Source organism: Alligator mississippiensis, chromosome 10, assembly GCF_030867095.1.
Source record: "Alligator mississippiensis isolate rAllMis1 chromosome 10, rAllMis1, whole genome shotgun sequence".
NCBI lineage: Eukaryota > Metazoa > Chordata > Crocodylia > Alligatoridae > Alligator > Alligator mississippiensis.
Genome location: NC_081833.1, coordinates 40771578 through 40787590, shown reverse-complemented (window position 1 = coordinate 40787590; position 16013 = coordinate 40771578). Strand labels below are relative to the sequence as shown.

The following is a 16013-nucleotide window of genomic DNA, read 5'->3' as shown; positions in this document are numbered from 1 at the left end:
ACAAGCACCCTTCATCAAACATTCTTTGCAACAAGTGTCTAGTTCTTGCAGAAAGTATCAGTGTTTTGTTAATGGACCAAACACTTCTTTTGTTGCCAGAAAACAAAAATATTTTGATTCTGGTATGCCATTGTGGTATCTTGTGGGAATTGTTGTATAGGTGCCTTGCATTTTTTTTTTCTACAGTGTGAGTGGCATCACCTTCACTAAGCTAAGCCCCACACCACATTCTCTAGCTATCCTGTAGTCATCGTGCATTGCTAAGAATGTAGTCTGACCCTAGATCCTGGCATACAGAGGAAAGGAGCACTGGTATATATCTACATCAGTGCACTTCAGGACTACTAAAGGCATGGCCTCGCTTGCTTGATCCCACCCCACATGTACCAATCTTACAAATCAGACCTTGGAGCAGTGGTGGAGGTTGCCCTGAGTAACTTCACTGTTTGATGTCCAGGCTTGGTGCATCTGGACCAAGTGTTACTGGCAGAACATGCTTGAACACTGGGGAAGCAGTATAGGTATCATAATCACGTGAACAGCAACTCCTGAGACACACCTCCGTAGCATTTGAGGACTGACATGTGGCAATTGTTGTATTTTTAATTTTTTTCTGAAAAAACCTGCATGACTTATGAGAAAATATTTTTCCTAAAAATAGTAATTTATTTTGGTTGAAACTTTCTTTAGGGAGGGATTTTCAAAGTTAGTCTTAGGTAGAAACAGTGTTTATGCTGCTGGCAGTTTTAGGACTATAGTAGTGTGCATTGGCCAACCCAAGGAGAGAAAATTGTCATCCCCGGTTGGTAATCACCAGCAACTCTCTTTTATCCCCCACCTCTGCCCTCTTCCAAGTAACTTAAAACCAGTTCCCTTCAGAAAGAACAGTTGGTTTTTTTTACAGGTTTAGACTATTTGTTCATTGAAATACCAAAATCCTAGGCGTAGCCTAAGGCTTTGGGACACTTAGTGAAGCTTTTTAAAGGTGTACATATAAGTGCCTCTCATTCATAAAATCATAGAAAATTAGGGTTGGAAGAGACCCTAAGAAGTTATCTAGTCCAACACTCTGCTCAAAGCAGGACCATCCCCAGCCATTTCATCCCAGCCGAGACTTTGTCTACCTGGGTCTTAAAAACCTCCAAGGATGGAGACTCCACTTTCTCTCTGGGTAACCTGTTTGAGTGCTTCAATACCTTCCTGGAGAGAGGTTTCGTAATATCTAACCTAAACTACCCTTGCTGCAACTTGAGACCATTGCTTCCTATTGTGACATCTGGGACCTCTGAGAACAGTCCAGCTCCATCCTTGTTGGAACCCCCTTCAGGTAGTTGAAGGTTGCTATTAAATCCCCCATCAGTTTTTGCTTCTTCAGACTCAATAAGCCCAATTCCCTCTGCCTCTCCTCAGAAGTCATGTGCCCCAGCCCCATAACCATTTTTGTTCCCCTCCACTGGACTCTCTCCAATTTGTCCACATCCTTTCTTTAGTGGGGGAGCCCAAAACTGGACACAGTACTCCAGACAGTGGCAACGTGTAGAGAGCGCTGGTTCACCCCTTGGCAGGTTGCACTCCCCACTTAGGCAGCGGGCAGGGAAGTAAGTGGGAGTGCCCTCCCCACAAGCACTGGCTGGAGAGTGGGAGTGCCTCAGCTACTTCTGGGAGCACCATGGCCGCTTCCCGGTTGGCGAGATAGGCCGCGGGGATCCCCCTCCCTGCCCCGGTTGGTGAGCTTGGCCATGGGGGGATGTCCCCCCAGTCAGCAAGATTGGCATGTGCTCCCCCTGACTAAGGTGGCACCAGTCACCCATGACTCCACATGTGGCCTCTCCAGTGCTGAATAGAGGGGAATAGTCAATTCCCTCATTCTGCTGGCAGCACTCCTATTAATGCAGCCCAGTATGCCATTAGCTTTCTTCACAAGGACTTGTTGGTTCATATTCAGCTTATTGTCTACTGTAACCCTCAGGTCCTTTTCTGCAGAGCTGCTGCCTAGCCAGTCAGTCCCCAGCCTGTACTGATGCATGGGATTGTTCTGTCCTAAATTCAGAACCTCATGAGATTTCTTTTTGTCCAATTCTCTAATTTGCAAAGGACTCTCTGAATCCTAGCCCTACCCTCTAGCAGATCTACTAGTTCCCCCAGCTTGGTGTCATCTGCAAACTTGCTGAGGGTCCACTCCTTCCAGGTCATTGATGAAGATACTAAACAAACCCGCCCCCTGGGGCACTCCACTTGAAACCAGCTGACAACTAGACCTCAAGCCATTGATCACTACCTGTTGAACCCAACAATCCAGCTAGCTCTCTATCCACCTTACAGTCCATTCTTCCAACCTATGCTTCCTCAGTTTGCTTGCAAGAGTGCTGTGGGCAATCATATCAAAAGCTTTGCTAAAGTCAAGGTATATCATGTCCATTGCTCTCCTCATATCCACAGAGCCAGTCATCTCATCATAGAAGGCAATCAGATTGGTCAGGCATGACTTGCCCCTGGTGAATCCATGCTGACTATCCCTAATCTTCTTCTCCTCCAAGTGCTGAGAAATGGATTCCTTGAGGACCTGCTTCATAATTTTTCTGTGACGTGAGGCTGACCAACAAGTTTTCAAAAATAAGGGCTAGTGGCTCTATAGTCACATCAATGAACTCCCTCATCGCCCTGAGATGCATCATGTCCAACCCCATGGACTTGTACACATCCAGCTTTTCTAAATAGTTTCTAACCTATTCTTTGCCAATATTGGCTACTCACTTCTTTCCCCAAACTGTGCTGTCAGATGCAGTAGTCTGGGATCTGATCTTCCTGTGAAGACTAGGATAAAAAAGGCATTGAGTACTTTAGCCTTTTCCACATCATCTACAACTAGGTTGCCTTCCTGATTCAGTAAGGGACCCACATTTTCCCTGATCTTCCTCTTGTTGGTGACACTTGTAGAAATCCTTCTTGTTACCCTTCATGACCCTTGCTAGCTGCAATTCCAGTTGTGCTTTGGCCTTCCTGACTTCATCCCTGCATGCCCGAGCAATGTTTTTATACTCCTCCCTAGTTACTTGTCCAAGTTTCCACTTGTAAGCTTACTTTTTGTGTTTTAGCTCACTGAAGAGTTCCCTGCTAAGCCAAGTGGGTCTTCTGCCATACTTGCTAGTCTTCCTGCACATTGGGATGGTTTGTTTCCTGCACTCTTAGTAAAGCTTCTTTAAAATACAACCCAGCTCTCCTGGACTCCTTTCCCTCTCAGACTGGCCTCCTAAGGGATCCTGCCTATTGGCCCCCTGAGCAAGTTGGAGTCTGCTTTTCTGAAGTTCAGGGTCCTTACTCTGCTGCTCTCCATCCTTCCTTTCCTCAGGATCCTGAACTCCATTTCATGGTTGCTGCTTCCCAAGTTGCCATCCACTTCTACATTCCCCACTGATTCTTCCCTGTTTGTGAGCCCCAGGTGAAAAAGAGTATGTCCTCTAGTTGGCTGCTCCAGCACTTGCACCAGGAAGTTCTCCCAAATATTCTCCAAAAACTTCCTGGATTGCCTGGGCACTGCTGTATTGCCCTCCCAGCAGCTGTCAGGGTGATTGAAATCTCCCATGAGAAATAGGTCCTGTGATCAGGAACTTCTGCTAGGAGTTTGAAGAAAGCCTCGTCCACCTTGTCCACCTCATCCTCCTGGTCCGATAGTCTATAGCAGACACCTGCTATAACATCACCCTTGTTGCTCTCCCCTCTGACCCTAACCTAGACACTTTCAACAGCCTTCTCTCCAGGTTTATACCAGAGCCCTGAGCAATCATACAGCTCTTTTACATAAAGCACAACTCCTCCTCTTCTCCTCGCCTGTCCTTCCTGAACAGTTTGTACCTATCCATGACAGTGCTCCACTGATGCAAGCTCCCACCAAGTCTCTGTTATTCCAGTCATGTCATAGCTCTGTGACTGTGCAAGGACTTCTAATTTTTCCCTCTTGTTTCCCAGGCTCTGTACATTTGTGTGCAGACACCTGAGGTAACTACCAGCTTGCCCTACTGTCTCAGGAAGAATGAGAAAGCCTCCCCTGTTTCCCCCTCCTTCTTGTGCTTCTTCCAGGTGTCTCACTTGCCCAACTTTGGGGCTTTGCTTCTACCGCTCCATCTGCTCTAGCTGGGCAAGTCAACTTTTTCAATAGACCTGCCACAAATTAGCCTTGCACTCTCCCTGCTTGTCCCTTCTTTGGTCCCCTTTCCTGCCTGATCTTTAGTTCTGCCTTCTCTCTCTTGTGCTTCTGTGACTGCTGCTTATCCCATCCCCAGTCCTCTGTGTGCCATACACAGAGACCGCATGCCACAGGTTGCAACCTCTGTGCTATAGCATTAGATGTACATCAGGCCTACATCAGGCCTGCAGTCTGCAACAAAGTGGCATAGACTGTTGCATACTGCTGGAGTCGAAGCTCAGCTTTCTTCTGTTTGTCAATTTAGCATCTTGATCTGAGCTCCATTTGTTGATTTTACAACCCTAAAGGGAACTTGTCACATGCTTCTTGCTGCATGGGAGGCCAATACTTCCTGTGTAGTTTACCAGTCCTGCCCCGCTTTTTATTTCTTGCTGCTGACTGGCTGTTAATGGACAGTCTCCAAGAAATTATCAAGAGGGAAGGGGAATGCTGTTAAGAACACACAAGAACTTCTTCCACCATGGGAACTGCCAGGACATTGGTTTGAGCAAAATAAAAGCAGAATACCTATTTGAAAGGATGGTGCTTTAACACTAGCCATTGTGTAAGGGTAGTGATAGGGTTAGGGCATCCAGTGTCACATCCTAGATTGAAACTAAGGTGTCCATGCATTTTTTGTTGTAAAAAGTATGAAATGCAGCCAGTTACACTTAGTGGGAGACCTGATAGGCTCCACATAAACCAAGTATTAGATATGCTGGCTGGCTCTTATTTCCCTCATGAGAGTCCTCTCTCTAAGGAACACGGTTTCTGAAGAGTAACTTAATGGGAACTAAACAAAAATGTGCATTTGAGCCATGCCCACAGGAAAACTGCTCTCCCACTGACTTACTCAACCAAGCAGCCCCCTTTCCACAGAGAAATCAGTTTGGCAAAATTATCCAGCCTAGTAGAGGCATACATGTGATCTTCCCCTGCACAAAGAAGCAGGTTATTGAAAATGGCAGGGACGGATGCAGATAGATTTGCTGTTTAATTAAGGCTGTGGTTCTGGGGTTTTCTTTGTTAGCTGTAGGTGCCACAATATAAATAGTTCTTTCAAATTGTCTTTGCAGACAGATTCAGAATATGTGGTGATTTTTCTGGTGCAGGGCATGTCTGTAATCTGGAAGCAAGTGAAGGCCATAATTGCCAGATAATCCTCAATGAATTGTAAGGAAATGCTTGCGAGATAGGTTGGATTTAGGCAGATTTTGGTGTGAGCATAAGCCTTAACTTGATACTGAAAGAGAATAGAAATCACCAGAATTATCTGACAAGGGGGAGATGTGGTCAGTGCAGCTCATGAAGGTCTTGGCTAAGACATTTTGAAAATACTTGGAAGAGCTGACAGAAAGTAGATGGTTGCAACAGCCAAGCCAAGCACTGACCCTGGTCTGTAGAGCCAAGCATCAGCTGTTGAGGTAGATTTTCATAGGAATAGTGATTTTGCAAGGTCACTTCCAGCCCTAATGTCTATGAAATCTATTAAATGAAAAGCCTGGATGTAGAAAGACCCGAAGACAAGAAGGTCCTATCAAATAAATGCACCTGGCCCTTCTGAAAGAGAAATATAATAAATATGAAAAGCATGAAGGAGTATCAAGTGATTTGTCTTCAAGGTCACCTGTCTTGTTTACCGGATATGGTAGCAATGCATGGATGCTGACAGCTGCATGTCTCCTTGTTACGTAGAGTATTCCATTCCTGTCCACAAATACTGTTTCCCATTCCTCTTCATCCTGGGAATGGGCCTGTGGTCCTTAGTGGAGTATGTCATCCATCGCTTTGTCTTCCACATGAATCCACCTGCTAGCAACTATTATCTCATCACACTGCATTTCTTGTTGCATGGCCAGCATCATAAGGTGAGTAGGATATATCTTTGCCTATAGATGTGTGGAATTCCCTGTCTGAATCTGATTCACCTTGATTTTTTAAAAACTAAATTTCTCAGTGTTGACTTGCTAAGACTGGAGAAGTGGGAATATGGGTGTCTCAATATTAATAATCCAAAGAAAGTTGAGGCGCTTCATTCCCTGAATTGTAGTAGGTGCCTGGGATGTTATTACTTCTTGTAATGGGGAATTGCAGATACTTCAGCCCAATTCTTGAAAAGTAATCAAAAGATATGACTTAACCAGAGTTGTTGCTTTAAGTTGAATATACAGCTCCATAAACATAGGTGTAACTTCTCAGCTGCTGTACATTGGTATTGCTTCACTGAGCTTAAAGGAGCTATGCTAATTTGCATCATTTAGGGATATGTCCTAATGGTTATAACCTTGATAAGTTAAAGTAGCATTTTTAACAATCACCAGAGTTGCTTTCTCATCTTTTTAGCTCTGTTATGCCTGGAAGCTTTGGCAGAGCTTGTTGTAGAGTGAATGAATGTTGACCCTGAATTCTTTAAGATTTGCTGGGAGCTCATACTGCCTATGTCCTTCTCTGCTTCTAGTCACCATTTGACAGATCCCGCCTGGTCTTCCCTCCTCTGCCAGCATCACTGGTAATTGGGTTTCTCTACTGTTGCCTCCTTTTGATCCTGCCTTGGGCAGTGGGGCTCTCCTTGTTTGCTGGGGGGCTGTTTGGTTACGTCGCCTATGATATGACTCATTACTACCTGCACTACGGATCACCAAAGAAAGGCAGCTACCTGTATGGACTGAAGACCTATCATGTGAAGCACCACTTTGAACATCAGAAATTAGGTATGCTACACTTCTTTTAATTGTCACCATGGGGTAGCTGCTTGTGTCTGAATAAATGCCTTCTGGTAGAAGCTTGTAGGCATAGCGGACAGGGGAGCAGTGTGCTTTGCAGCCTAGTGTTCAGCTCAGCATCATCCATACCTCTGTGTGTATGTGGTACACACACCATACCTATATCCTAAACCTCAATCTTACACAGCCATCCAGAAGTTCACAGCTGTATGTGAAAACTTCATGGGTACTGTAAAACTTAATTGCCATATTCAATCCAAAGTGCTTAAGCTACATACGGGCCTGGGTGCCTAAAGGAATCTCCCATGTAACTAAATGACCTAGCTCCAGCATTCAGAAAATTAATTGATACAAATGTGAAAGTCTCTCTGACTTGAAAAGAAGTATCAGGCTGGTGACTGCAAGGCCTGTGTACTACAACCCAATTTTAGGCACTCAATTATTAAAATATAGGTCTTAAATTCTATTTCTGCCAGCAGGTCTTATTTGATCTTGTTAGTCTGTTCTTCTGTTGTTTTGCTCCACATACTCCAGAGGTATTTCCATGATATTTCATACTTCTTTTAAAAAAAAGTAGCATCTTGTAGAATTTCAGTGCCTATGGCAGGTTACTAAACTTAAATTCTGTGCATTGTTTTTGGGCATTTTTACACATGCATGCACCTCAGCAGCAGGTGCTTTGAAAAGCACCTGGCGCTGCATCCAATACATTTGTATAAATGGCAAAATGTGCCTCAGCACTGAAAAAATGGCAGTAGCACACATTTAAACTAAAACACATCGAAGGTGTTTTAGTTCAAAAGCACACCATTGCCATTTTCTGCATGCTGACATGCATTTTGCCATTTATACAAATACACCTGATGCAGCTCTGGGCGTGTCAGCTCCTGTGCTCCGCAGACTAGATTAATCGAGTCTGCTCTGAGGCGCTGGATTTCCAGCGCGTCAGAGCAGACAAAAGTATGTGTATAAATGCCCATAGTCTCATTTAAGTACTGTATAAATGCATGCTTAAAATTGTTGGAGCAAGTTTGAAGTTCTCACGTATGTGAGAAAACTTATTACTGTATTTACTCAATTACAAGACTAGGTCCCCCCACAATTAGCATGAGGGAAAAGCCCCTTGTCTTATAATCACATGCAAAGAAATCTCACTAAAAAAATTATCTATTGTTAAACTGCTGCCAAAAGCAGCATACGCTCAGCAATGGAAACCAAATATGAAATTGATTAAATACAGCCAACACTGAGCATGACTATATAAGAGATGGCTCACATTCAGTAAACATGCTGATAGAAACCTTTTTATACCCTTTAAAAAAAACAAAAAACAGGTGGATGTTCTTCACAGGGAACTAGCACTGGATGTAGTAGTATTGCAAAACCAGGCCAGCACTGGGAGGGCCAGTGCCACCCCTGATACCCTCTCCTTGGTGGATCTTAGGCTTGATCTTAGCCAAAAGTAAAGAGCCAAGGGGCTACCTGACCCTCAACTCTGGAACTTTGGTTGCTACCTTTGGTTGTGACCTATCACCTGGACAAGAGGGAAGAGATTGATGTGATATATCTTGAATATAAAAAAGCCTTTGATCTGGTATCCCATGATCACCTCTTGGCAAAACTGGCTAACTGCGGCCTTGACCACACCACAATCTGCTGGCTGGGGGAATTAGCTCCGCGGTAGGACCCAGAGGGTGGTGGTTGACGGAAGTCAATCATCGTGGTGTGCTGTGACCAGCGGGGGTCCCTCAAGGCTCTGTCCTAGGACCTATACTTTTTAACATCTTCATCAGTGTGTAGACATTGGTGTCAGAAGCAGGCTGGCCAAGTTTGCCAATGACACCAAACTCTGGAGTAAAGCATCCACACCTGAGGACAGGAGGGTAATCGAGGCAGATCTTGACAGGCTCATGAAATGGACAGATGAGAACCTGATGATGTTCAACACTGAAAAATGCAAGGTTCTCCACCATGGGAAGAAAAACCTGCAGCATGCTTATAGGCTCGGCAATGCTACACTGGTTAGCACTACAGATGAAAGGGACTTGGGGGTCATGATTGACCACAAGATGAACATGAGCCTTTAATGTGATGCTGTGGCTAGTAAAGCGAGCAAAATGCTGGCTTGCATCCATAGATGCTTCTCAAGCAAATCCTGGGACGTCATTCTCCCCTTGTACTCGGCCTTGGTTTGGCCATAGCTGGAGTACTGCATCCAGTTTTGGGCTCCACAATTCAAAAAGGATGTGGAGAAGCCTGAGAGAGTGCAGAGAATAGCCATGCGCATGATCAGAGGTCAAGAAAACAGGCCTTATGATGAGAGGCTGAGAGCCATGGCACTCTTCAGCCTAGAAAAGAGCAGGCTCAGGGGCGACCTGGTGGCCACCTATGTGTTTTTCAGGGGTGTTCACCAGGATCTGGGGGAACATCTGTTCACCAGAGTACCCCAAGGGATAAGAAGATCGAATGGTCACAAACTCCACCACGACTGATTCAGGCTGGACATAAGGAAGAACTTCTTTACTGTCTGAGCCCCCAAGGTCTGGAATAGCCTGCTGCCGGAGGTGGTTCAAGCACCCACTTTGAATGCCTTCAAGGCACACATGGATGTTTATCTTGCTGGGATCCTATGATCCCTGCTGACTTCATGCCCCTGGGGCAGGGGGCTGAACTTGATGTTCCTTCGGGGTCCCTTCCAGCCTGAATGTGTATGAAATACCTTTCAAGGATTGCTAGTGTTACCCATAACTAGGGGTCTACTTAACTTGCAGGGAGACAAAGTAATTTTTGCAGCTTGGTTGTGGCACAAATTTCTGACTTCATGGGCATTTCCTGGCAGCCCCACCCCTTGCCGCTGATTGGCAGAGAGGCATCTCCAAATTCCATGGAAAGTAAATTGTATTGTATAGCTTATCATATTATTATAAATCTAAATATTACATTTAAATCTAAATTTAAACATTTTATAAATGTATATATAATATACATTGTAACATATGTCATCATAATTTATTATTATATGTAGAGTTCAACAAAATTTTAGAAATACAAATTAATGCTAACCTTAATAGAAACAATTTCATTTCACTGACTGGCTCCTTCAGTTAGTCTATGTCACTAGCAGAGAGTTCCTAACTAGTAGTTTCTGACTAGCCCTTACATCTTGGCAACTCCTTTTTAATTATGCAATAAGGATGCAGTAACTGAGCTGCCTTCAAGATTTAGTTGCAGAGTTAAAGTTCATGTATGGATTGACTACTAGCTGGAGATGTCAGCTTATTTCCATTTGATACTGAGGCACAAAGGGAATATTTAACTTTCCTAAGTTATATTGTCACTAAAGTAAATAAACCTTAAGCAGCAGATATGAAGCTATGCAGAAAAGCCTCTTCCACCCAGGCTTGGAGAACTGAATGGTGTTTCCAGACAAACAGGTGGATATCTACGAGATGGCATAGGCCTGCCCCTTTAGCAGTGCTTGGCAAGAGGTGCCAGATTCCATGGGAGACTCTATAGGAGCAGAGCAGCTGCAGGGAGTTGGATTTTCATTGGTGAGCTGGAGGTGATGTTCAGCTAAAGGAGCTCTCAGCCCTAAAAGACAGATAAATTGGCCTGGGGATTATGCCAGGCCAATTACTTGGGCTCAGGAAAGCAACTGGAGAAGCTAATGATACAGCCCCAGGAGTTTGCTTTGTGATTGAAGAGAGCAGCAGGACTAAGGTGGAGAGCTTCTGGGTGGAAGTGGGGCATCCCAACCAACTCAGCAGTGATGAGAGGGATAGTTCAAACAATAGGAATCGGAGCATGGCCCTCAAGGAAGTCACAGCACGCTGAACACCAATCACTACAGTGGAGATTTGGCTTTTACCCTATAAGGACAGAGGTCAAGCAGGAGCTTTTTGGAGTAATTGGGTAACAAGTTAGATTTTGACACATGGTGCTGCTTCAGGGGAATGTGTGTATTTTCCCTTTGGGTCTCCTCCTGGTTTTGACTTGACAAGCTGCAGGCTAGCCCAGCTTAAAGAGCCGCTGTGGTGCTGAGCAGTGCCCATGCCTGAGCTACTTTTCTCTTCCCCAGAGGTGTTGATCAAGATCAAGAGAGTTTTGTCTTGGCCAGAACCTGGGATCCCCTTACCCAGACATGGTAGGCTCAACACAACATGTTCCTCTGAGCCTGTTGCTTACCTCACCCTTTCCCAGTTTCTTAGGAGAAAAGGGCTATGCCTAGATAGCCACTGTCATCAGTGCAGATGAACAGAAGTTCCCCAATGGGTAACTTACTCTGACCTGTGAAGGTGGAAGGCCCTGTACTGAAGTGAGAATTTGAGTGCATAGTGAGGTTGCAGTATGCCCAGCCTAGGACCATGGACCAATCAATTTGATGCAACTCAGGCTTCTGATTCCTACCTGTAGTTTCCTTCTCTTGGGATGTCATGAGGATTCATTAGAGATTGTGAAATATCTGACACTGTAATGACAAGGGCATACAAGTGCTTGGGTAGGTGGCTGCAGAAGTTCTCAGTCAAATTCCCACTCATATGGTTCTCTGTCTTTCCCACAGGCTTTGGCATCACAACCAAGTTTTGGGATCGTCCATTTCAAACACTAATCCCAGAGGAAACCTTTGAGAAAGAAGATTAACCACCCTGCTCTATGTTTGGCATCTGGTTCCCACAGCTCTAGTGCACTGGTCTTCCTTCTTTCCTTCCTTCCTTTCATCCTTCTTGCAGTCTGAATGGCTATCCAGACTACAGAGGGAGCTGTCAGCACTGCAGAGCTGTATGAGAGGGATTTGAAGCCTATTTGCTTATGAAGAGTGTGTGCATGTGGGCAGGGGAGTGGGTCCTGTCCAATGTTGGCTTTTGTGGGCCTGCTTACGCTACCTCATGTCAGGCCCATGGCAGTAGTACAGCTTGCTGGCTAAGAAGCGCTGTATTTACTCAGAGGAATCTGCAAAGCAGTCTCAGACAGGTGCCTGAAAGGCAACCATGCCATTTGCTTTGAAGTTACCTGGTTTTTGCAGGGACCAACACAAGAAAGGAAGCACCTGGAGGGGCTGCTTTGCAAATGCAGTGGGTTACTTTGGTCTGAGCACTTCAGCAAGTGTACGAGGGGAGAGCAGTGCATGTACTGGTGGGATGAGAAAAACAACACAGCCGAGGGCTGCATCTGCAATTCCCAGGAAGCTACCGTGTGTGCAGTGGAGGAGAGAACCCATTTACCACACAGAGCTGCGATGTATGGAAACTTCAAATCTGATCCTGCAGAGCCCTGTCTTCTGAGCTGATGTCCTGCTACATAGTGCTGATCAGGTAGAGGTGGAGCTGTGTGTGCTGGGACCTATAGTCTCTCTGGACCAGACTTTTCTATCCAAGGTGGGGAAAGAAGGACAGGGGCACTTTGGGGAAACTTGGCAGGTAACCAGATGCAGCCTATTGGTTGTTCAGGAGCCTTTGCCTGTCCAGAAAGTCCTTGAAGTAGTTGGAAGAGTATGGACACTATCTCTTCAAAATCCCATAATTAGTCCTGCTTCTGGGGCTTTTATTAAAAATACGGGAAAACACACTGAAAAATGGGGACTTGTCACATCACCCTTATGATGCTATGCTCTGCAGTGGATCACCCAGCTAGGGATTTGAAGCTGTGTATGAATGTGGTGGCAATGGTACTGCAGTTACATGCTGCCCTTGGCCCCCAGTGCCTTAGACATGCAGAGAGAACCTCCTTCCCTACCAAAGAGCCCATGCTGCTGATACAGATTTCTTGTTTTTAGTGACTCTTGTGCAGATCCCCATCTCTCCCAGACTAGTCTGTTGGGCTGGTTCTTGCCTCTCATCATGTCCAAGATCATACATAAACCATGGCACTGATAAAAACCATCACTCTGCCAGTCCTTACAGGGTGCTGCCTGCTCTGTGCATGATAGCCCATCCAAGCATCCTATGCCACCCCAGATCCTGCAGGCTGCCCCTGGTCATGACTTAGTTGTATCTAGTGTGTTTCTGCAACAGATACAGAATGGGCATAGGGGCTAGTGCAGCTGACCTGGTGTTGGATCTCCTCCAGCACAGCAGGATGTTGGAAGTGGAGGTGTGCTGAATCTGGAGCCGCATCACTCCCCTGTACCCAGACCCCAGTGCACAGAGGGACACAGGAGCTTGGGTTGCTGCTTCTTTCTGTCCTTCCTGGCTTGGGGCTGTGCCCCTCACTTCTTTTGCTTTATAAGAAAAAAAAATGCTTCAAACTCCTGAGAACTCAATAGTCCCTTTGCAGCAACGGTTCCTGCCATTGGAGAACTGGGCCGGGGCTTCCTGACACAGCATATTCCAAGCCCGCAGAGCAGAACGTTTTGGCAGTTATAATGGCATGCAAGTCAGGGGTTCTTGCCAGTGCATCTCTCACGGTTAGAGACCCCGCCTCTTCACATCCCTGAAAGGCCCAGCTGTGCTGACAAAATCCTGTAGCACAAACCCTGCTTCTTCCTGTGCAAGGCAGTGGTCCCTAAATGCTGCATGCGGTGGGTGGTGTCTACTGCAACACTAGGTGGGCTGGGGGAGAGGAGGAGGACTCTGGCATCTGCCATGGCCCAAACTCCTTCTTTCTGTCAACATGCTTTGCTCAGGGAAGAAGTAAACGATGTCTGATCTCATTCCCACCACGCCAGATGCCGGCTGCTTATCCTTGGGTGCAACCAGAACAAAGGAATTTGGTGTTCACACTAACCAGGATGGTGCTACAGTGAATGGAGCCCAGGAGTCTGCTGGGAGCAGAATCTATTTAGTGGAGTTTACCAGTTGTATCAGCTTTTGGGGTTGTCCTCTGGGCTTCAGAATGACTATGCCCTTTTTCTGGCGGCTTCTTGAGGCTGACAGATTCCAGGGCCTGGTTCATTCCCAGGCCCTAATGCAAGAGGGCCTGGTATACAGAGCAAGAAGATACAGCACTGGAATGAGCTATCGGGGATGGGAATACCATGACCTTCTGCCTCCATTTTCCCTGCACTTGAGCTTGGTTCCTGGTGCCAAATGCTGAACTCAAAAGCAGAGGGAACACGGCAGGGATTTAAGATTCCCCAAGGGCCAGTCAGTCTGGTGGAACAGCTCTGAACTCACCAGTCCCCTTGCGCAAGAGGTAAATTATGCTGCTGCTTTGTAATTTCTTTCTTTCCCTGGACTCTTCTTTGCTATCTGAGTGGCTGCTTTGTCAGCTCTTTTCCTGAAGGTGGGTGGAGTAAACAGAAGGTGATCCTAGGGGTGAGCTATCTGGCCTAAAGCAGGGGATGGTGACTGCAGCTTTGCTAGCTAGACAAGGATGTCTTGGAACACGTTCTACATACCTGGACTTGTCTTTAGCATGCTGCTCTGCATGAATCCCTTGCTGCCTAATGAAGAATCACCTGGCTTCATCCTTCTTCTGTGGCCCTGGTGTTTCAGTCACAAAGATGCCCTGTGCTTTGTTTGCAAATGCTTCGGTGACCATATAATGCTGCTGGCCACATGTCAACTGGACTACATGTGGGTGGGGTCTAGCAGCTGTTTTGGGGCCTGATGTTTAGTAGCTGGTGTCTGATACTGCTGCTTCCTTTCTTCATATCGTGCCACTGATAAATGGGCTTGGCAGCACAGCAGCCACCCAGTAGATGAAGTGCCAGATGTCCCCTGCCTTCAGCCGTTCCTCCTCTTTCCATTCCTGTGGTCCCCCTTGGGTGACTGTGGTGCTGCTGGAGGCCTACTTCCTCACCTGCTATTCCCTGCAACACTAGACATCCCTCTGCCATTCCCCTTCCTCTTATGCCTCAGTGCCTTCCTCCTGAACTCATCTCCATATGCTGCAATTCCTTTTCAAATTCTGGCCATCACTCCATGACACAAAATGAGCGTGTCACAGGCAGACCCAGTAACAACTCGTGTGCAACTATTCAATGTATATGTATATGGGATGTACATGTTTATGTACATGTACAACATGTATATGTACATATATATGTACATCTCCTTTATGGGCCGGCTGCACTTGAGCTGTTACTGGGCCTGTCTGTGGCGCGCTCATTTTATGTCATGGAGTCATGTGTATATACCAGTCAGATGCAGTCCTAAGGCGTCCTATGGACTTCAGTGGGAAGACTCTGGGCCATTATTTTCAAAGATTGCCACATGATGCTTTTCCTCATGTTAAAATCCCTACCTAAAATGTGGAAGATGCTACTAATGCAGTTGCCATAAAACCTGCAAATGATTAAGCCCAGAACAATAGACAGGAGGTGTGCCTTTTTTATGCCCTCACCCCCTTATTGTGAAACTGGCCATAGCAGCCTGTGCTGTACTTGGCACTCCTTTCCCTTTCCCCAAGCCATGATTCATATTGCACTTCTGCAATTAAGTAAGATTTTATCTCCAGTCATTTTAAAAACCAAACCCTCCTCACCCTACACTGCTTCCAATGTGGGTGTGTCTGAGGCACCCAACTGAGTTGGGAAGGAAAGAGGAGGAATCGGGTCTTTCAGGCTTCTGTCTAGCCTTTTTCTAACCCAGTGTACACTATTGCTTTGCCAGATTTACTGTGTTAATTGTAGGCAATAGCCACTTGAAACCTAAACTTCAATGACCATAATTGCTAAGAAATGCCTTTTTCTCGATCTTGTGACCTCCCTCCTCCCCCTGATGTTTACTTCATATATTTAAAAGTTTGGAATAAAGTTTATATGTAAAGATGTAAACATGACAATTTATAAATATATTAAACTATTTCTCAGATGTGTAGAAAAGGGGGTGTTTGCATGTGCATGTACTACATCGGGCCTCTGCCCTCACAGAGCACTTGGTTTAGCTCAAGAATCACTCCACCTCCATCTCTGCTCCTTTCCCAAAGATTATTTGGAGCACTGAGCCCTGTGGTCACTGACTGCAGCCCAAGAAGCTGGCTCATGTGTGCTAGCTTCAGTGCAGTGGGGTTGGAGGGGGAGCATGGAAAGGGGATTATTGTTTGGCCTTGGGATTAAACTCTGATAAGTGTGGTGCAATGTTGTAATGTCCAGTAGTGGCAACTGATGCTTATTCCTGGGGTGGCCACAGCAGGGTTGCTAGTTAATAATTCTCAAAGGGGTGACT

The 16013-nt window shown here is 45.8% G+C and overlaps 1 protein-coding gene across 6 annotated transcripts in view; it reads left to right on the top strand.

The window, feature by feature from the left end:
- FA2H (fatty acid 2-hydroxylase) overlaps nucleotides 1-15670 on the top strand; it is a 143969-nt gene extending 128299 nt beyond the window's left edge. For 5 of the 6 annotated variants that reach the window (XM_059713726.1, XM_059713729.1, XM_059713728.1 and 2 more), the window contains 4 exons: nucleotides 5879-6051; nucleotides 6642-6894; nucleotides 10985-11050; nucleotides 11468-15670. In XM_059713726.1, the coding sequence (XP_059569709.1) occupies nucleotides 5879-6051; nucleotides 6642-6894; nucleotides 10985-11050; nucleotides 11468-11547 (572 nt within the window). In that variant the 3' untranslated portion in view covers nucleotides 11548-15670. The remainder of the gene's footprint in view (nucleotides 1-5878; nucleotides 6052-6641; nucleotides 6895-10984; nucleotides 11051-11467) is intronic. The other variant, XM_019497335.2, reaches the window with a different exon arrangement.
- The last annotated feature ends 343 nt before the right edge of the window (nucleotides 15671-16013 follow it).